We start from the raw sequence: 21,624 nt of genomic DNA on the forward strand, positions 1-21,624 counted from the left end.
TAACGTGCCGAACGGTCTTCGGCTGCATTACGTTTGCGCTTGTCGCTCGTTCCGAGTGCCGTGCCAGTATGTGAGCGCAAGACGCCAGGCGTAATAGCTGTCGGGCAGTTCGGCGCTTCATTCCTCGCACTTCTGTATTTAAGCTTTGTTTAGACACCAATTACCACATAATGGCAGTGGGTTTGTGGATGTGCGCCACTCAGGGAACATGGCATTTTTATGGTGGTTGAGTGATGGAGAGAAGAGAAGAAGCTCCTTGTTGCGTGTGTGGCGTGCTCCGAGGCAGCTGGGTCACGGACTCTATTAATATCCACCCTGTCTGCGCGTTAATGTTTAACAAGTCCAGCGAAGTGACACGGCCGCCGCTTAATTGCTAATCAGCGCGCGGGTTTTATCCCTCGTCTCCCCTAATGAATTTGGCTGAAACGAGGTGTGGGCGGCCGACCCTTAAACGGCCAGTCGCTTACGTGCCGAGGAGAGAGAGAGAGAGCGGCTCACGTCGCTGCCAACACGTCTGTGTACTCTCAGATGTGTGCTTTTAGCTCTTCAGCAGCATTTTCACCAAAAGCTACGATCCCATTGTCAACTAAACGTGCACGTCTGGGTTTATGAGTGATTATGCTCGGGTGTAGAAAAATGTCCGTTTGGGGATCCTAGTTACTCGAGTATGGTTGAAGAAATCTGAGGCGTCTTGGCGGTTCAGTCATATTTACAGCTTGAAGAAACATGCCCACACACGTTCATCGGAGCGAGTCAAAATGGCCGCCTTTGCGCTGTTTGATGAACATGATTAACGTGGGCAGGTGACGTCACGTGACGCACCTCCCTGCGTCCCAATTGGCATACTTTACAATGCACTAAAAGCGCGTACTCTCTCTGTTGAAGAGGAAGTACATACTTCTGGAGTGTGTGGTAAAAGAGTGTGCAAGCACCCGTCGTAAACAAACTCCTCGTAGCAGTCTGGCTTTTCTTCATTCGTCTTTATAACGCATACTCTATACTGGAGTTTCATTGATCATTGCCTTGATTTATTTCCTCCACGTTTCATTTACACCTGTGTAAACTGTCAGCAAAGCAGACGGTCCCTAGGCTCCTCCTCCCTCACGCAAGGAATTGTGGGGAATATTAGATGAAAAAGTGTTCACCGGAAACCGTAGACTATCCTGGTACCTTTGGGACAGTCATTTCAACGCAGTATGATTTGGGACACACTAAGGGCCCGTTCACACCGGGATGTTTTCCGCCGGGGTTTTTTTTTTGGGTTCAGACCCGGGCGTTAAACGCGGGCGACGCGCTGAATGAACGTGTAAATCCACTCCCTGACGATAGATGGCGCTTACTGAAAAGCAGAAATACCACGGTAGTACACAAGGGGGCGCTACACCTACACGACTTTCCGTCTCTGACGCCCGCCCATCACCGAGAAGAAGAAGAGATCCGGGATGTGCAAAAGAAATTGCAAGCTCCTCCTCTTAGTATTGCGGCGTTCGCTTGATTTTGTGCGGGGGAGGGGGTGTTTTTACAATCGCACAAATCCTGACGGGGTCGTACGGAGATCCGAGGAGGTGACCGTGATCGTGATGTGGAACCCGACGACCGACGGTAGTGTTTGTTCAGCCGTAGACGGAGGCAGCAAGGCCGTATTGGTGTTGCCGAAAAATCTAGCAAGAAATCGCACGCGCTGGTTGTAGGCTTAAAAGTGTTTGCGGGGGGGATTAAACGTAATAATATTGTGATTTTGTAATAATGCAATAATCCAATGATATCCCATAATACCATGCGGTAAGCCCTGGTCCTTTGAATTTGTATGCACAAGTCTGAATTTGTATCATCTCCTCGGAAATGGAATTTTTGAACTGATGTCGAATGTTTGAAATTCAAAATGAAGTACGAAAAAAAAAAAAAAAAAAAGCATTTACTCTGTGTTAATTAGCATTTTTAGATTTACTTTTAAAACATCGTCGGGGGAAACTTGCAGATAAAAGCGGTTGAGCTCATCTCCCTTACTCCAAGCAAGCCTTATTTAACAGCTTCGGACTTTGTGCTGTATCCACCGTGTTAAACCAATCTTAGGAGCTGGGAAATTCGTTTCAGCCCGTGAAATACAATCCTTTAAAATCCTTTTAAAAGTACTAATACTAAATACTAATACTTTTAGTACTAAGTACTTTGCAAAGTAGCGCTCGCCTGGGCGTTGACGGTTTCATGTGGGAAGTTCCTCTGAGCTGGACAACCCGGTGTCGGTGTCCGAGTAACAGCGGATAGATCTCTGCTTCCGTGTGTAAAACTGTGTGTGTTGCAGGGAATGCTCATGAAGAGGAGTGGCAAGTCGCTAAACAAAGAGTGGAAGAAGAAGTACGTCACCCTCTGCGACAACGGAGTTCTGACCTACCACCCCAGCCTGCATGTAAGCACCTCAATCTCACACACACACACACTCACACACACTTCTTCAGCGCTGGCATGATCAGCGCATCCATGCTGTTAATTACCAGCTCCCTCATCTCCAGTTTTCCATGCGGCTGACGCTGATGATGTGCTGTATTAAGCCATTACAGCTCGTCTTAATTGCCAGCTTGGCTCGTGTAACACACATACAGGCATGATTGGACATCATGTGCCTCTTCATCACTTGTTCTTTCCTCTCTGTCTATCCTGGAACACATTCAGACTAATCAAAGCCTCAAGTCTCTGACTATCGCTCGAGTGAGAGCGCGCGTGCGCGAGAGAGAGAGACAGATGTGGGGCGGGGGGACGAGATGGCCCGAGCGCGTGGGCGAATGAGGTCCTGGACAGCAGGCGGCTGGTCTTGGGTCTAGACTGAAACATTCTAACGTCTGCGTAACGTTCGGACGTATTATAGCATGCTATTCCGTTTCGCCGCGTTGTAGTCTCATTAGGGCTTTACACGTGTGCTCAGTATTCTAATCAGAGCTACTCATGATATTTACTGATTATCATGCTGTATCTTTTAAACTCTGTACACTACCGGTCAAAAGTTTAGGCACACTCAGTGTTTATTTTATTCGGGGGTGTTTTTTTTTTCTCCACATTTTGGAATAATAATCCAGTCGTCAACACTCTGGAGTAACACAGATGGAACTATGGGAATTATGTTGTGATGAAAAATGAATACATAAATAAATCAAAATAATAAGCACGTTCTCCTCACGCCTCCAGGGTCGGGGGATCGATTCCCACCGTGGCGCTGTGTGTGTGGATTCGCGTGTTCTCCCCGTGCTGCGGGGGTTTCCTCCGGGTACTCCGGTTTCCTCCCCCAGTGCAAACACATGCATGGTAGTCTGATTGGCGTGTCCAAAGTGCCCGTAGTGTATGAATGGGTGTGTGTGATTGTGCCCTGCGATGGATTGGCACCCTGTCCAGGGTGTACCCCGCCTTGTGCCCCATGCTCCCTGGGATAGACTCCAGGTTCCCCCGTGACCCTGAAAAGGATAAAGCGGTATAGAAGATGGATGGATGGTATTCTTGGTATTTTCTCAACTAATTTCTTGAGGACTCCCCCTGAGATGCTCTTTAAACTGTATTAAAGGCGTTCCCACCTTCTGTATGCTGGACTCTTACTGGCTGCTTTTCAGAATATTTCGCTCCAAGTCAACCATTTAAAAAATATATTTTTGCCAATAAACCGTTAGTATTCTAATGAAAGAGACGAATACGCCGGCGCCATTATATTTTTGCCTCCGACACTGATTTCAAACATTTAATCAATACACCTTCAGAGCAGAAGGTTTTTAAGATCACGAGGAACATTTCGGTCGAGTGTCCACAAACTTTTGACCGGTAGTGTGTATATTTAAAAAAAAAAAAATATCCAAAATAAATCGATCAGTTTGGCAACACAGTATGCAGTTGTGGCTGTTGTAGGAGAAGCAGTCTTGAGTTTAGTCTTCAGGCGGTTTGACTCGAACCCTGCGATCACGCTCGGGTGCGGACCAAGACAAGCTTTCCGTGGTGGTCCGGTTCCAGGAGAACGCTAGCGGCTTTGAACTGCAGACAGCGAACCAAACATGCAGTGAAGAACCCGAGGCACGATCGGAGCCAAACAGCAGAGCTGTGTAAAGCCACGGGTGAACGCACATGGAACTGGACCGCTCGTGCTACATTTTAATCGCCGCTACAAAAGCCGTGTGTTTAATGACGACGCCGTGTTTCCTGTGCTATTTTTCGGCACATGCTACTATAAATTGATCAGCAGATGGAGGTCTGTCCTTTCACCCCAGTCATTCTGAAACGTCGGATTTTCACCGTTCATATGAAATCATTTTACCCTGCGGTCCATGTGACTGTATGCCAGTCAGCAGTCTCTCACTGACGTGCATGTTGAATCTCCAGGCATTTCAGGCACAGTGTGTCCCCTCCTGTTGTACATGATCAAGTCCCACTTGCCACCCAGCACTTCTCCAGAGGCTTCAATTAATTGTTTGTCGAGGCTAATGGAATAAAACTCGATCCTCCTAATTGTTCAAAAAAATCGCATCCATGCAGACTAATTAAGTAGACTGCAATAGATGGAATATAATCAGTCCCGAAACACGTCCCTCCTGAAGGAAGCGCGGAAACTTGAGGTCTGAACGCCTAACAGGCATTTGTTCATTCACACCAATTAACGTTAAGTGCGGGTGCTGGGTTGTGTGTGTGTCTGTTTGCTTGTTTGTTTATTTATTTATTTATTTTCCTGTCATTTTATAGAACTTAATATATGCATCTCGAGAGAGTGTGGGATTTAATCACATCTGTCTTGCAGGCATTGTAACTTGTTTAGATGATCCTCTCATCAGATTCGGTTATTCAGACACTTCAGATAAAAGAGGCCATCTAATCCTTAAATCCCACGAGTGTCCTTCTCCGTGTAATTGTTACACGCGCTCAGTTGCATATCGTTCTCCCGGCACACTCGGCCTTGATGTGACACGGAAACACATGTCACTCCATAGCTCATATATGCAGGGTTTCTCAACCTCAAAAAGCAGCAGCTGACTTTTTTTTGTGTGTGTGAGAAGACCACCCACTGCTGCCGTACTTTGGCCATGTGCCAATCAGCGAGCATTGTGTGTGTGTGTGTGTGTGTGTGTGTGTGTGAGAGAGAGAGTCAGCGACAAGAGCGGAGTGTCTCTGTCCCTTAGCGGAGGCCTACAAAAGGGCAATTCAAAGCCAAGTGCTCTCAACACGGCTTAACAAGCCACAGGAGAGCCCTTCAGGAGCGGCGGGCCAACAGCTTGCGGTCGGTAATTGCATCCCCATTAGCATCGAGGAACTTTCATCATCGACGCGAGTGAAGCCACGCGTCGAGCGTAGGCTCCCCGCTCGGCATCTAAAACACACCGGCGCAGCATGATCCGCGTGCGTGCGTGTGTGTGTGTGTGTGTGTGCTTCTAATGCAATTTTATTTTGTAGATATTTTTTTTCACTGCGTAGATGTAAGTGGTATAGTGTCTGATGTACAAGACTATATTTTCCCATGGTGGACTTACCCTTATTCCTTTAACGAGCTAATGCTGAGGCGCCGGGCGTATAACGATGTTCTAACGTGATATCGCACCTGCTTCTGTGTAACCTGTACAAGCATCATATACCGTTCGAACACAACACACCGTGGATTATCACGAGTGTTCTGTATCTGGCGGACGTGATTTGACTCTGACGTGTGTCGGTTCATCAGTGGCGTTAACATGAATAAACAATATGATAGCATGTGCACAGATAAGGTTCTTTCTCAGAGATGTATACAAGCGCATTAAACTCCACGATGGCAGTAACGAGCACTTGATTGGATGTGTTAAAATGCGTTAATATTATTATCGTTGTTTGTTTGTTTGTTTGTTTTGTTTCTGAATTTTTTATTTATTTTTTTTTTTTTTAGCAAAACTGAGTGTGTATTGTATCATACTCATTTTGAGAATGGTCAGGATATAAACTAGTGGTTTATATAACGATGTTATAATCGTGCTGGTGCACAAACTTTTTCCCACCCCGCCATGTAGCACGCTGTCCGTGTGTTCATATCACGTTTAAACCTATTGCCCTTTAGTGAGTGTAAGTAAGTGGTATAATGTCTAATATACTTTATTATTCTGACTTATTCTTTCGATTTATTTTGTTTGTTTGTTTGTTTTTTTGAACGAACATATTTGATGCCAATATTTTTAAAATGACCGAATTTTATTTTCCCTTCTTTTTTTTTTTTTTTGCTGGTAAAAGCTTCATTTTTGTAGCTAGGAACTAAAAGTTTGCTCTATATAAAGCTGAACGTAGAGCGTCGCGTTTTTAGCATGGCGGTACTGATTTGATGACGGTTTGTTAATGTTGCGATGCATCGTGACGTGATCTTTCGGGCATATCGCCCACGCTGCTGGTGCTACAGCTGTATGCCTCTGTACGGTATAGTTTTTTGAAAGTTTGCTGTTTTGCTCCAGGACTACATGCAGAACGTACATGGGAAAGAGATCGACCTGCTGCGCACTACAGTCAAGGTGCCAGGGAAAAGACCCCCGAGGGCCATCTCTACCTGCGCCGCGTCCGGCCCCAAAACTAACGGCCTTGCCAAGGACATGAGCAACTTACAGCTAGCACAGGCTCCAGGTAACACACCGACGGCACGAATCATGGCTATCTGACTGTTTAAATTACTGCCGAATTTCAATTACTTACTGGCACAGAGCGTATATTACTTAATACTATATTTCGTAAGCGGAGGAAATGACGAGGACGAAGCATTCGTTTACTGTAAACATTAATGTGTCATATTTATTGCTATTAATTATCCATTTCATTTGAGATTCAGCCGCCAGGAAAGGCTAATTGGAAAATTAAGGGGTTTTGTTGTTGTTGTTGTTGTTGTTGTTGTTGTTGTTGTTTTTTCTTCTTGCATTTTTTTTTCTGGTTTGTTTTTAATCATACACAATTTAAAGATTATATTTTTAAAATGAAGTATTCCTTTAATGCCTTTATTCACTATTAGCTATTATAAACTATTATCACGTTTATAAAATATTTATTTTCTCTAAAAATATTTGCGCATTTTTAACTTTGAATTTGTCGAAAAGCTCCGAAGCCGGGTAATACGTTTCCGAGTAACACTTCATTTTTTAAAAAATTTATTTATTTATTTATTTATTTATTTTTAGGAAGATTGATTCAGTTCGGTGTTGCTACGGAATTTTTCAAATCGTTTTTGTTGCGTTAATGATTCACATAAAGAATTCAGCCCGATTCTGTACAGTAAAAGCCCGACGCAAGCGTGTATTTATTAAACAGTGCCAAACTGTAGATGTTTGTCATTTAGTCTGTTTGTGCTAAAACTGAACATCAATTTAAACCCCCCAAGGATTCTAAAATACCCTGTGTATACACACACACACACACGCGCACACACACGCGCACACACACGCACACAGCTCCAGGAGGACCAAACTAATAGCATGAATATTCAGTGACCCATAATACATGTACTAATTATTGTCATGAATATTAATGTAATCAGCGCTGGCTCTCCAGTCAGCCAGCTCTGAAATGAGCACTAATGAGAGAGAGAGAGAGAGAGAGAGGAAAGGGAGGAGGGAGAAGAAGGATAATTCACTCAGTCATAAGGTAATGAAAGCTTTTGTACGTCAGGGATTGGACTCTGAGGCTGGGTCGGCAGAGCGATCAGAAGGACCTCTCATCTGCAATATCTCCTTTTGGGCGTGCGCCAATTACACACAGGCTCCACCATTACATGCTGCACAGCTGAGGCCGTGTGTGTGCGCACGTGTGCGCGCGTGACCCTCACACACTGCGTGTTCAGTTTTCTGGCCGCTAATGTAAAACTCTCGTTTATCAGCCAATAGCCTGATCGGCGCGTGCCGTTTCTCAGCTCCAACGGAGATTAAATTGAGTTGTGACATTTCACTGGGCGCAGCAGGCCTGTGGCTGTACCTCTGCACACAAACACACGCGAGGAACGTTCGGGGTGTCCGCAGAGAATGCGTTTATAATGTCGAAAAAGATGTCCTCGGAGTTAGTACTCGGCGGTTACGGATGTTCTCGAGGCAGTAGGATTTGTGCGTTTTCTTTCATCTTGTTTCTCATGGCTCTTCCTAGGCTCTGTGAGCAGCAGCTCTTCCGCGTCTCAGATGGCAAGCGGGATCAGTCTGGTGTCCTTTAACAGCCGGCCGGACGGCATGCATCAGCGCTCGTACTCGGTGTCCAGCGCCGACCAGTGGAGCGACGCCACCGTCATCGCCAACTCGGGGGTCAGCACAGGTACACAAAGCCCTCCGAAGAGATCGCGTCCTGGGTACACGCCGCGGTCTTAAACGGGATCGTCAATAATTAATATCGTAATTCCAAGCGTGCTCTAGAGAAACATGACTCGATCTAGAGGAATCGCAGGATTTCTTTACAAGTTAACCAGGTTCGTCCAGGGATGGATACGTTTAGTACCCTGGGCCGTTCAGATCTTGTGTCCGGGTTGTTAGTGTTATTAGCTTATTAGTTGCGCTAATAGACGCTAATATATGTCATATCTCGTGCACGGACGGAACACCAAATCTCAACGCAACGTGCCACGTAATCACGTACTTGTTTTGTTTCCCTTCGTCTGTATTAACTAACTAGCCGGTCGTACGTTATTATATTAAGTTAGCTTCCATTTTTTTTTTTTTTAGCCAGTTAGGTTTCCAGGCAGCCGAAATACGGGACTGGATCTTTAACTTAGCTGTTGGGCTACTTGAAGATATTCCCGACGGCTTTGTTGTTCAAGCCACCGCTCGAGCTCCGTTCCTCTTCTGAGGTTTTAGGTGTAATGGTAACACTGAAAAATCTGATGTACCCTGTATGTCCTTCAGCAAAAGCCTATCAACTCACCTCAGTGCTAGATTATTATTATTATTATTATTATTATTATTATTATTCACTTTACAACTCCCAGATAAACCAGCCATCATCATTCAGAACGCATACGGGATGAACACACACCACATCGCCCAATGTTCTGGCGCATTAGGAAGCTAAATATTCTGGGAACATCAAATGTATCCTATTAAATATTACTGAGCTTAGCTAGGGTGCTGGAGGAATCGTAATAACACGAATCGTACGTTCAAACACACTGTACTGAAACGCATTCCCGATCACAGCGTGGTCTTAAAACGCTCAAATTGTCTTTCTTTACCGAGTTTCTTCCCGGTTATCAGTTATACAGCCTGAAAGAATCGACGTCGTCGAGCTGAAAATCTAGATTAGTGCGGTTTCGAGAAATCTCTACAGAGAACGGTATAATATTAAGCTCGCGGAGTTACTGATTAATGCCACGTTCCTTGACGCGGCATGTGCAGCTCTCTGTAGTTCACTAAAGCAACAGTGATCAGTTAGCACCCAGCACGAAACCCTCTCAAACACACACACACACACACTGCCAATGCTCTCATACGTCTCTCATTGATTGCAGTGTCAAGCCCTAATGCTGCTTTAACTGTTTATCAGAGTAATGGGCCCTCACAGCGCCACATCGTCGATGGCACATTCGTTCAGGAGTCTACGACGCTGATGGAGGGAGTGTTTCTGTACACAGTGTGTTCTACTTCAACTAGTCAGCAGTCAGAAAGAAGTCTCCGTGTGCGTGTCCTGGATACATGACATGTTCGAGGGTAAAATGATGCTGACCGTCTTCCTCACACACGCGCACACAGAGTGACGAGAGTCAAAGACAGTGCGTGTGGCTGGTCGGCCCTCTGTGCGTATTTAGCCCCGCCTTCGTCCTCCTTATAGCCAAGCAAGCTGTGAAAGGCTTAAACGGGTTCCCAAAGCACCACACACACACACACACACACACACACTCACAGTGCGCTTGATTTTGTGCTTGGGTTCAGATCTAGGCAAATATATATTTACACTCAGAATGTATAAAAATAAAAAATAAAAATTTTCTTTTTTTTTTTTTTTCTTTTTTTTTACATGCACAGAACATTATAAGCACATATCCTTTACCAGCAAAACGATTAGTTTCATTACGTTTCCCTGTATCAAGGTGGTATATTTGCTGGTTTTTTTTTTTTATTTTTTTTAAATCAAGTAGCTTGTAAGTTCTTGTTTTTATCAGTGCTACATTTGTTATAATTCGAACGTGGAGAACCCAACGTACTGCGCTTATTCCCGGTAACCAGTCCGCGTTTGAGTCGCGTTACTGGACATGAGTTGTTTGGAAATGATTTATAGTTTTGCTCTTCTATGAGCTGTCTCTACTGCGATCCAGAGATGGAAATGAGCTTCTTCCTCATCCGTTTCTGTCCAGCTGCTTCAGCGTATGAGAACATTTGAAAGATATCAGTTTTACCGTGTAAATTCACCTGACTTCATTGGGCTAAAATCCAGATGTCTTGTTTAAATAAATAAATAAATAAATGTTAACAGTGCTTTAACATTTTCAAAACAAGACATCTGATTGGAAGACTTCTGGTGGAAGATGCATTGTATGCTGTTTATCTGACCACTCGAGTAGTCTGATTATTAGTGTGTACACCAGTCATACATATAACAATGACACCTTTGAAGAGGTGGGATGTATTAGGCAGTAAGTGAACAGTCAGTTCTGGAAGTTGACGTGTTGGAAGCAGGAAAAATGGGCAAGCGTAAGGATCTGAGCGACTTTGACGAGGGCCGAATTGTGACGGCTAGACGACCGGGTCAGAGTATGTCCAAACCAACAGATCTTGTAGGGTGTTCCTGGTATGCAGTGGTTAGTACCTACCAAACGTGCTCCTAGGAAGGACTACTGGGTTTGAGGAACGAAGAGTTCAAGGTGTTGACTCGGCCTCCGAATTCCCCAGATCTCAATCCGATCGAGCATCTGTGGGATGTGTTGGACAAGTCCGATCCATGGAGGCCCCACCTCACAGCTTACAGGACTTAAAGGATCTGCTGCAAACGTCTTGGTGAAGATCCCACAGCGCACCTTCACAGGTCTTGTGGAGTCCGTGCCTCGGCGAGTCACAGCTGTATGGCACAAGAGGGACGTACACACTATTAGGCAGGTGGTTTTAATGTTATGGCTGATCAGTGTATATGTCGCGCTCCCTCGGATTAGATCTCCTTCTCATCGTGCTATACTTCTCACCTGTCTCCTGTTCAAGAACACTGCATCGGTTCTTTGCTTCAGTCACTGTACCTTTAAGTCTATATGACATGATTGATGTGTAAACTGGATCGAGTCTGACCTGCGCTCAGCTACAATGCGAGTGAGGACTCTGAAGGGCTCCTGATTTTGTGTCTGTGTGTGTTTCATAAGTAGCCGTTCTGTCGCTCTAATGATGTGCTTGGCTCGCAAGATCTGAGCTGACAGCCGTTTGTCACTTCTTCCCTCAGGAGTCGGTCGACAGCAGCGAGATTCTCTCTCTCACTTTCTGTCTTCTGCTTGAAGACAGGATGGAGGGAGGTGGATAAAGCAATTAGCCGAGGGTGCTGTGCACCAGGTCTCACAGAGCTTATAAGCGGCCGCAGTCCCCCTGTGGGGTGAGACTCTGTTGGAGCAGAAAGAGCACGAGAGTCATCATTTACTAAGCTCTCGGCCTCACCTTTGTTTCCTATCTGACCTATGCGTCAGTGTGAAGTCAGAACGCTAAATGCTCTGCTTAAAGGTTAAACACGTGACTTGCCTTACTAGCATTTAGCTAGCTATTTGGGGTTGGCGGGACCACTTGGGGGTGAATGCAAATTTGATGTTCCTTGTCATTTCTTCCCATTTGCGCCAGTTTGCCCCAGAGCATCTAATCTTGCACCAACATAATGCGCCTGGCCCTCAGCCTGTGGCACTCGCTGCCCTCTCGGCTTTAATTACGGCAGGAGTAATGTAATGAGGGTGTCTCTTTGATTCCTGGTTGCACGTGGGAGTGGGGGTCAGAGGTCAGGGGTGAGAGGTTTGTGCTCCGGGGCAAAAACGTGGCTTAGCCTGTTGAGCAGTGTTCCTATTTTCAGTCCAGTCTGAAGCCAACAAACCCTCATATTTACTCTTGTCCCCTCTTTCTGACAGGAGTGTGAATGTCTCTCTCTCTCTGCACCTCTTTTTGTTGCCGTCCGTCTCTAACTGTATCTGTCATTCTGCGTCTCTCCCTCTCTCCATTTCTCTCTCACTTTGTCTCTTTTTGTGTCTCTGTGTATGCGTTTAAGCTTACCAACAGGAAGACATCACTTTGGCCTCCTCATCAGCCATCTGAAAGTGGCCTGTGTGTGTGTGTGTGTGTGTGTGTGTGTGTGTGTGTGTGTGTGTGTGTGTGTGGCAGGTGTTTTTAATTTGAGAATGATGTGGAAATCGGAACCTCAGGAACAGCCCTGAGAGCGGAAGAGAGGAACAACCCCACAGAGAGGAAGTCGGATGTCCCATTTCCTGTCATTGAACTCCACCCCCCGACCCCCTCCTTCCCCCCGTCCTCAACCTCCGCAATCACGCTGATCAACTACCGCATGCCTTCTCGTACAATAGAGCAAGCTAGAGAGCATGGCCACAATAGAAAAACGGCGCAAAATGGCGCGTACGTGTGGCGTGTCCGCGCTCGGACCGAGAGGCCGAGGTCGTTAAACACTCCGTGGGGACAGCTTCCTGTCAGTAGAGATAAGTTGTCATGTTTTCCACTCGAGCAGAGACTAAACGGTTGTAAAATAAGTTATGAGTGTCCTTGGGGGGCTCGGTGAGCACGCTCAGTGGCAGCCTGCCCCACTCACCCAGCCGGATATTGATGTGATCCGAATGTTATTTTATTCTGCCTCTAGTCACAGCTGTCAGCTGCACGTGATGAGTAAACGGTGCCTACCAAATGCCAGCGCTATCAGGCCTGATGTTACCACCGCTTCTCATGCACCTAGAGCACATCACTGGCTTCGGGGCTAATTCTGTGGATGTATGGGCTTGTGAGATCTGACCACTGACATTTCTCTCTTATGGTGTCTTTCTGGGTTTCTCTCTCTCTCTCTCTCTCTCTCTCTCTGCTGTAGATACTGGTCTGGGAGACTCGGTTTGCTCCAGTCCCAGTATATCCAGCACTACCAGTCCTAAGATGGACCCTCCTCCATCGCCACACGCCAACCGCAAGAAACACCGCCGGAAGAAGAGCACCAGCAATTTCAAAGCTGATGTCTTCTCCGGTACAGCGGAAGGTAACAACGACCTCTGGCACTCATTCATTTCTCTTTGAATCTGCCCTTCTCCATGGGTTCATTTCCTTTAGCCAGTCCACCTCGACAGGCACACGAACCTCACGCCCACATTCTTCAAATTTACTGTACGGGTGGAGTGTGTTTAACTCAATTAGGGCTGCAGCTTACGATTATTTTTCATAATCGATTAATCGGTTGATTATTGTTCCTTTAGACATACTGTTTTGCGTATGTTCACTTTGATCGAAGTGTTTTAATTAGACATGACGGATGCTATTTATCACCGCGTGTACTCTGCGAACGAGGAGCGATGCGTCCCCGTTACTAATAGATCGCTCCCGTTATAATCGACAACAGAATTTACACTGTATATTGACAATAAACCTGAATTAAACTAAACCCCTTAAGCAACTCGCACCAGTTTCCCCAAGCCCTTGCAGAGCATGGAGCATCATGGGTATAAACACAAACAAAAGTCTGTGCTCGTGCATCGCCGTCGCGCTTCCGTGCTACGCGAACTCGGCTCAGTTTCTTACACTTCCCAAGTTTTCCTGCTCCCAACACGTCGCCGTTGAGAACCGAGTGTACATGCTGCCTAAAATATCCAACCCACTGACACGTGCCACTGAAACGGCGTCATCAGTGTCACCGGTCAGTGGTTTTAACGTTATGGCTGACATTATTATCGTGAGTTTAAGTTGAAGTACGATAAGCGAAGTCCGTTAGCGGGTTTTTAAATCCAGCCCTTCAGCTGCTGTTGTCCAAAACATAACCGAGCAGCGTCGTGAGACGTTTCAGGACGGGAAAACGGCTCTGCTTCGGCACCGCTATTGTGCACTTAAGAGCGGATCCTAAACGAATCGATCGTGTCTTTACTTCGGATACAACCGTGCTGAAAGATAAGTCCTGGAGTGGAATCATTTGTTCAAGGCTGATGCAGAACTTCAGCTGGTGGGGAGATTTTTATGCTGTTACCCTTGTGTAATTTATACCGGTACACTCGCAACGAGTAGTACGTATAGTTTGAGTAATTTAGCATATAGATGCCATGGCGTTCGAAATACACACACTCACAACCAGCACTGTGTGTTCTGCTCGACAGGGCGAGTGTGCTGAGTAATTACTACACACGCAAACCTATTCAAATGCCACCACGTACAGGATTATATACATTTTGTCTTTATATATATATATATATATATATAAATAATATAAAAGGAATAAATCATGATACAACATGGTGGTGTGATTGATTGACTTGTCATAATAGTGAAAAACTGCAAAGCACTCTGTCCTGAAGACTTTCCTTGTTGGAAAAGGAAAACTTACACTAGGGACTCCTTCCAAAATGAAGCATCTGACAGAAAAGTGCATCATTAAACACATATAAATACATTTTTGTACCTGTTTGTGTGGCGCACCCATGCCGATCCCTGTGTATGCTGTAACCATAGAAACAGTAACCTGTTAGGACGAGTGCATTAATATAAGCTTCGGATTTACCTCGCAGCCAGACCGTCTCTCCGAGCCGCTGTTATCGAACACTAATCACTGACCAATCAGAATCGAGAATTCCGCGTCGCCGTGGTAGAAGAGACGTATTATATGTTCGTGATCATATCCAAACGCATGCGTTTACTCAGTCTAGTATATACTTTGTAGCCTTGTCTAAAATTCTACACTTCTGTCACTGTGTGTGTGTGTGTGACTGTGTTGAGATGATCAATGAGTGTGTGTCAGCTCAGAGCGCGTGTGATTAATTGGACCAGGCTTGTGTGGGTGGCTTCCTCCTCCTCCTGGGAGCAAAGGATTAGTGCTTGTTTAAATTGTTCCCAATCGACCTTATTGATCTGTTCCCAAAGGGGGCCAATCTGATAGCAGTGAAGTGTGTGTGTGTGTGTGTGTGTGTGCGCGGTGTCAGTCTAAAATATCAGTTGAGCTAAGCACGTGTCTATTCTGTCTCTGTTCGGAGATCCACTGATGATCAGCAGTATATTTTGGAATCCGTCAGTACATCCTGTACAGGAAGTAGAACTGGGGAATCTGCTATACCGATTATTGTTGTTATTATTATGGTTATAAACACACTTGAACACTTTACTGAGAGCATTGTTGGCCATTCAGGTTTTCTCAGTGGCGCCACCATGTGGACACACCTACAGTAGCCTCGGTGCAAACGAAGCTTTGGAACTGTGTATCCGAGGGCCTGACACCTCCATTTGGACAAGAATAGCGATGTCTTGTATATCTCTCTTGAGATGAGATCTTGATACACGAACAATGGTGTAACGTGTGAAAGATACAGGTAAAGCCGACAACTTTTCCATCCATGACTTACAGATGTTAGTCAGAGGTACGTGCCACAGGTGAGGTTCAATTGGACGCTTATAGGGAATACTATTCCTCCCACATTAGCGCACCGTCTTGCTAATGGAACGTGACTTCGCATTTAGCATGCTGAAGGTGGGGTTAGTGAGGTGAGGGTTGGACATCGGTAGAAACATAGCCCTCGGAAAGATTTGTGACTTTTAGAGCCATTTCAGGATGTGATATCAGGGCCTGAATTTAAATATTAACTTTATTTGGTTAAAGTAATGTTTACAGAGGTGTTTTAGCAGTTAAATTGAGATCCCACCGTTGTGCCATGAAGGAAGGCCTTTAACTTTCATATGCTCGGATGTGTGCTTGAATATGCCAAGTATGATGTAAATGTAATATAGATTTACAGCTGTCGAAGCCTTATGGAATTAGTCTGGGGTATACCTACAATATTGAATTTATTTATTTATTTATTTATTTGGCCTTGTCTTAGTTTTCTGTGACTCTCCCCTTTCCGTTTTCCCTAGAGAGAGAGCAATGGGCATGTCTAGGTGCCCACGGCTTTAGGCTGAGCATGGCCCTCTCACCATGACCCCATTCATCTGCCAGGCACTTAAGTGAACTATTATAAATAATCTACAATATTGAAATCTTTTATCAGATGTGTCACTTCCATTATTCAATAAGCGATTAGTAACAGTCTCCCAATTTAGCCATTAAGCACTTGCGCGTGGGGCCTGGGACGGCCGTCATGCTCTCGCTGTAGTGAAGGATCAGCCTGTCAGCAACTCTGTTATTCATGAGCTCTGCTGGCCAGGTACTGCCCACATATACACACACCCCACACACACACATACTCAGCTGAGTACTGCCTACACACACACACACACACACCCACACACAGGTGAGTGCTGCCCTCATCCACACGTCACATAATCTTTTAGCTAACACACACACACACACACACGTACATTCAGCTTCTTGCGACAGTTTATCCAGCAAACATGCGACCATACAGCCAAGTACTTCATTTATTGTTCAAATATGTAACAGGCATGCACACAGACATTTTTGACTACGTCTCCATTCCAGTGAGCTCCCATACTCTGTAATTTTTCTCGACCCTTGAAGGAATCACCAGCTGTGTGTCTGAGGTCGCTATGGTGCCGAGAATCCTTCATAGTGGCAAGGCTGCAGAATTGGATGAGATTCAACCAGAGGTGTCGGATGCACTGAACGAGTTTGGGTTTTGCCGCTAACCCGCCTCTTCAACATTTGTATGGAGATCTGGGGCAGTGCTCTTGCTCTGGCAAACTGGGATAAGTGGTCCCTCATTATAAAAAAGGGAACCATTGCGTGTGTTTTAGTCGTAGGGGAGTCACACTCCTCAGCCTGCCAGGGCAGGGTTCTGGTGAGTAGATAGTTGAACCTAGCATTCGCAAGGAACCGTGTGGGTTCCGGCCGGACCATGGAAGAACGGACCAGCTTTTTCCTCTTGCACGGTCATGCGAGTATGCTTGTCCGTATGTTTTGTTGATTTGGAGGAGGCTCACGATCATGTGCCTAAACAGGTGTTGTGAGAGGTACTGTAGACGTGCGGGGTATCTGGATTGCCACTTTGTGTGATCTGGTCTCTGTATATTCGAAGTGCTGTGTGTTAAGTCAGATCATTTAATGTCGGTGTTGGCCAAATCGAGAGTGTGTCTCGTCTACACTCCGTTTGGTGGTTTTCGTGGTCAGAATATCAGGACACAGCCAAAGTTTGAGAGGTGTCTAATATGGGTTATGGGTAATATGGTAATATGGGGTTGATGAGAGGATCTGGTCAGTGGCAGCAGTGTTATAGCCATCGTACTGGACTGTGGTGCTGAAGCATGAGCTCAGTTTGTGTACGAGGCTTACTGATTACCGGTCATTCTGCATCACTATCATCACATATGATCACAAGCTGTGAGTAATGACCAAAGGAATAACGTTGCAGGTACCAGTGATGGAAATGAGGTTCCTTCACTGAGCTTATTCTCAATGACACAGTGATCATGGGAGAGCTCCCATGATCACTGTGTCATTGAGAATAAGCTCAGTGACTATGTCTCCATGGTGCATCTGGGAAGCCCTCAGGAGATGCTGAAATCTGTGGCTGTGAAAAGAGAAGTCTGTACTGACTTCAACAGCCTATTGCCAGCCTGATGCATTTTGGGAAAAGCAGAATGAACAGGCAACACGACTGCCATCTAAGGATGAGACGAACAGTAAAGGAAAGAAATAAAAACTGACCCTACCTTTAAGGGGAATGCGTTTACAGAACACGCTTACATAGGCAAAATTAGGCGTGTTAGAGTTTTATTCTGGAATCAGTAAGTTATCGGACGCATATTTCAAAGTACTAGCACCCATTTGTCTCGAATCATAAGTTCCACATTCGTAGCCGTCTGTCTTTAATCACATGCACTGCCTATAATGAGAACTTAAGAAGTGTGAGTCCTTTCTTTAATTTCAACTCTCTTGATCTGCCAATAACACCCCATATATCCCCCACCCCCCCCCACCCCAATACCACTAATCTTTCACCCTGGAAATCAATAAATCCCAAACTGCCATGTGTCTTACTGCTGCCTTTAAGTGTGCCAACACAGGTCTGAAGCTGAAGTAACACACACGTGCTGCTTGGCTGATCCACAATCTCAGATCATAGATCATCCCCACGGACATAAGTGGCCCTCGTTAAGTAATTACCGCTCGCTGGGCATGTATTTTTCAAACAATTTGTTTGAAATGTTATCCTGGAGCACCGGTGGGGGGGGGGGGGGGCAGTGTGAGGTGCATGAAAGCACCTGAGCCGAGTCAAGCGCAGGGACAGAGGCAGGCTTTTAAAGCCCAGGGTGAGCGAGAGAGAACATTCCTGGCACTCACAGGTGTTCTCTGGCTCAAACAAGGGTGACTTGCGACTATTTAATGAAAGTGTTCTGCGAGCCAGCGGGAACAAAGAGCGCATGTCCCTGCTCTGTCTAATGGTATGGTAAAATGGACATTGCCATTGCTCTTGCTCTGTAGCATACCGCTAAAGCGAACCATCTCTGATCCCCAAAGGGAAGGAAGAGATCTTTCAGTGTGAATATAAAGAAATACATTGGTATTGGTGAAAATGTACTTTGGAAGGTGAAGAAAGTGGGACACAACTGGACTTTGAGAATAAATCTCTTCCCAGCACCCCACTTTTTGCTAATCTACCCCCAGTCTATTGTGTGGAAAATAGCTGCTATTTTTTTCTTCTTCTGGGTACGCAAGTTTTATTTGTACAGCTTTTTGATCACACAAACAGGTTTATTTTTCCACAGCTACTGTTGTGTGACAAATGTCCTTGCTGGCCCAAGGGGAAAAAGGAGTGCTCGGAGGTAAAGTGGATACACTCCGAGTCGGCCTCGACACGGCCTGTGAAATGAGGTGTTATTTTTAAAATAAATAAATAAAGAAGGGGTGAAGACACGCACTGTGTGGGGTATTAGTCTAGATGTATGAGGTTGTACAGCTCCGAGAGTGCTTATCTGTAGTACCGCTTTTCTCGCCACCACCTTATCCATGTTGTTTTTTTTTTTTGTTTTTTTTAGACACACACCCCTTCTCCAGCACAGTTGTATACAATACAATACAATACAGCTGCATGTATAAGGATTAAAACAGGAAAACGGTGTGCTGTTATAGGAAAACGATCATTTTTTTGGGGGGGGGTGAAAAGCAGTCCAGATCACTAGGGAGGTCTTTTAGAGGAATTATGAATGAGAAATCAGAGTGTCCAACGTCTGCAACGTTGCTCATAATTATACCACGCGTCCGGTTGCCTTGTGCGCTACCAGATATTCAAAATAACCTGGTTTATCTGAACATTTTTTGTAGACACGTTGGATGATGTAACGTCATGGGAGTCGATAAGGAAGAGGTCAGGATCCAGGACTCCCGACCCCCGTCCTTCCATCGCCTTCCGCTTCTTCTCCCCTCTCCCTCAACCCCGCTTTTATTTACTTGTTCAATATGAATACATATTTCTTCCCAGATGCGAACAACTTGTGTAATATTTTCCAGGTTATTAATGCTGTAAAAGGGTGCGAATAATATGGGAATTAATGACCTGTGTCACAAAGCAATACTGTGTGCTTTGACATTTTGCTCGGTTAATTTGTGTTCCCAGCCATGTAGGCTCCACGCTCTGCGTCCCCCCCCGCCCCTGTTCCGTCTGCGGCCCGGGCGTGTAGCGTCTGTGCAGGCAACAGTGTGCGTCGCGGATGGGGTTTATGGATAAAGGTTGCTTGTGTCAGACCGCAAATTGTTCTGTGAGCTTGCCCCAAAGCAAAAGTGATGCTCTTATTGTAAGGCTGTGTGTAATTTTTGGGCACAGTGTATTGTAACAGTAACCATTTACAGTGATGCACTTGGGAATATAATCCGTGATCACCGATTCTGTGAGCCTGCCTAACTTTAACGTGTTACAGCGGCAGTTCTCTACGCGACACACGCTGCCGTAAACGTTTCAGTTCATGATGACCGTTCAGTCTTGTTTCCTCGTTCTCTTTCGAACCGTGAATATGTCAAGCTTCAGGTGCGGTGGAAATCCTATAAAGCGCTGCTAAATAGTTTATAGTTGATTACTAACGTGTACTGTGTGTGCATTAGTAAGAAACGCCGGTGAACCGGAATAGAAGCGTAGCTGGTTCCGTGAGGTGGTGGCTTATTTACTGTAGACTTGTACCTTGAAAATGTACCGTGTATGTTACAGCGGGTTTGAACGACGGTCGGTCACCTCATCTGACAGGAAACGGGCGAGGAGTGGAGGTATAGCAGCGTAATGCCCTTTCGTTGTGATTTTGAGTTTTATTAATCGCGTGTTACACATGCTTGAAGGAATTGGTGGGGGAAGGGGGCGGGGCTTTAAATCATGTCGCCGTATCTTGCCTTTCTGGATTGTTGGTTTCCATAATTGTCCTATGCTCACCCTCTTCTTCAAAAAAGCAATGCGGTTTAATTAGGATGGGAATGTCACGACTGACCCCAAAGGGCCCGCTGCCTTTGAAGGGTGGACCAAATCGAGGATGGGACGCTCCAGTGATCCCGAACCCAGAGAAACGCTCAGAATAGAATTGTTACATTATCCAGCTTCCCTTCCATCTTTAAGGCTTTGTGCTAAAGTAGAGGTTGATGTAGCATTGAAGGGTTATTTTAACCAAGCCGTGAAGGAAAGCTACTGTTTTCCGTAAGTGTCCGGTTATCATGTTACCAATGGTTAAACGTTGCCTTGAAGCTCCTTTTAATGGTGTAGTTTTGTTCAGTTGGGCGTGGTTAGCAGGTGGCTAATTGTCCCTTTGATCACAAGGTTGATATGGATCAAATAGCCACGACTCTATGGGTTTATTGTGAGGTTCGAAGCAGAGCACCTTGTTATAAGGTGAAGCTCTTGATGTCGGTCAATCGGAATGTAAAATGTTTCGAGCAATTTTTGCACGGTTCGCAGTAAGATCTAAAGATAACGTTTGGTACGTAGCACAAACAGGATTCGGTTTATTTAACGTTAAGCTTTTATAGTGATGACGGTGGTCTTGCGGTTCTCAAGGTGTGGTCTTTTGGCGACAGCTTGAAAACAGATGGCGTTTTCTCTGCCGATAATCTCCTTTTAAAAGCATAAATATATCTGACCAAAATGAATGGCTCCTATCGGCTGCTTTCAGACTGCCTTGGCTGATCATTGTAAGCAACGCATGGCGTTTTGTATGTAATATGATCAAAACATCATTTTGAATGGAAATATTTGCCATGTGGCACAAGTAGCTTTATGTAACATTGAGCATTAGCTTTTATAACGGCTCTAATGCAAGCCTCACGTTTTGATCCTTCCGGGAGCAGTTGCTGTGGAAATTATTCCGAGCGTGGGTTCTGTCGGTGTCTTAAGGGATTCAGGTTTTCAGCTCTTTTCTAGCATACGTGGTAGCCCCAGCAGGACCTCGTGTGATAGGATCCCAATTAGCAGAATGATTGACTGAGGAATAGAAAGCAGAGAGCGAGTTTTCCCGCTGATTGAGCTTGTGAAATTGCCTCTCGGGGAGAAGCGTCTCTCAGTTCTCTTGGAACCGAGTGTGAATAGAACAGAAAGCTGAGGGATTGTTTGAAGTC

General features: G+C 45.4%; 1 protein-coding gene across 7 annotated transcripts in view; it reads left to right on the forward strand.

Annotated features, from left to right (window-relative positions):
• Positions 1-21,624, forward strand: part of agap1 (ArfGAP with GTPase domain, ankyrin repeat and PH domain 1) — a 174,157-nt gene that overhangs the window by 125,565 nt on the left and 26,968 nt on the right. For 4 of the 7 annotated variants that reach the window (XM_017481758.3, XM_017481759.3, XM_017481753.3 and 1 more), the window contains 4 exons: positions 2,303-2,407; positions 6,435-6,600; positions 8,101-8,262; positions 12,985-13,146. In XM_017481758.3, the coding sequence (XP_017337247.1) occupies positions 2,303-2,407; positions 6,435-6,600; positions 8,101-8,262; positions 12,985-13,146 (595 nt within the window). The remainder of the gene's footprint in view (positions 1-2,302; positions 2,408-6,434; positions 6,601-8,100; positions 8,263-12,984; positions 13,147-21,624) is intronic. The other 3 variants (XM_017481760.3, XM_017481756.3, XM_017481755.3) reach the window with 2 other exon arrangements.

Source organism: Ictalurus punctatus, chromosome 12 (assembly GCF_001660625.3).
Source record: "Ictalurus punctatus breed USDA103 chromosome 12, Coco_2.0, whole genome shotgun sequence".
Taxonomy (NCBI): Eukaryota; Metazoa; Chordata; class Actinopteri; order Siluriformes; family Ictaluridae; genus Ictalurus; species Ictalurus punctatus.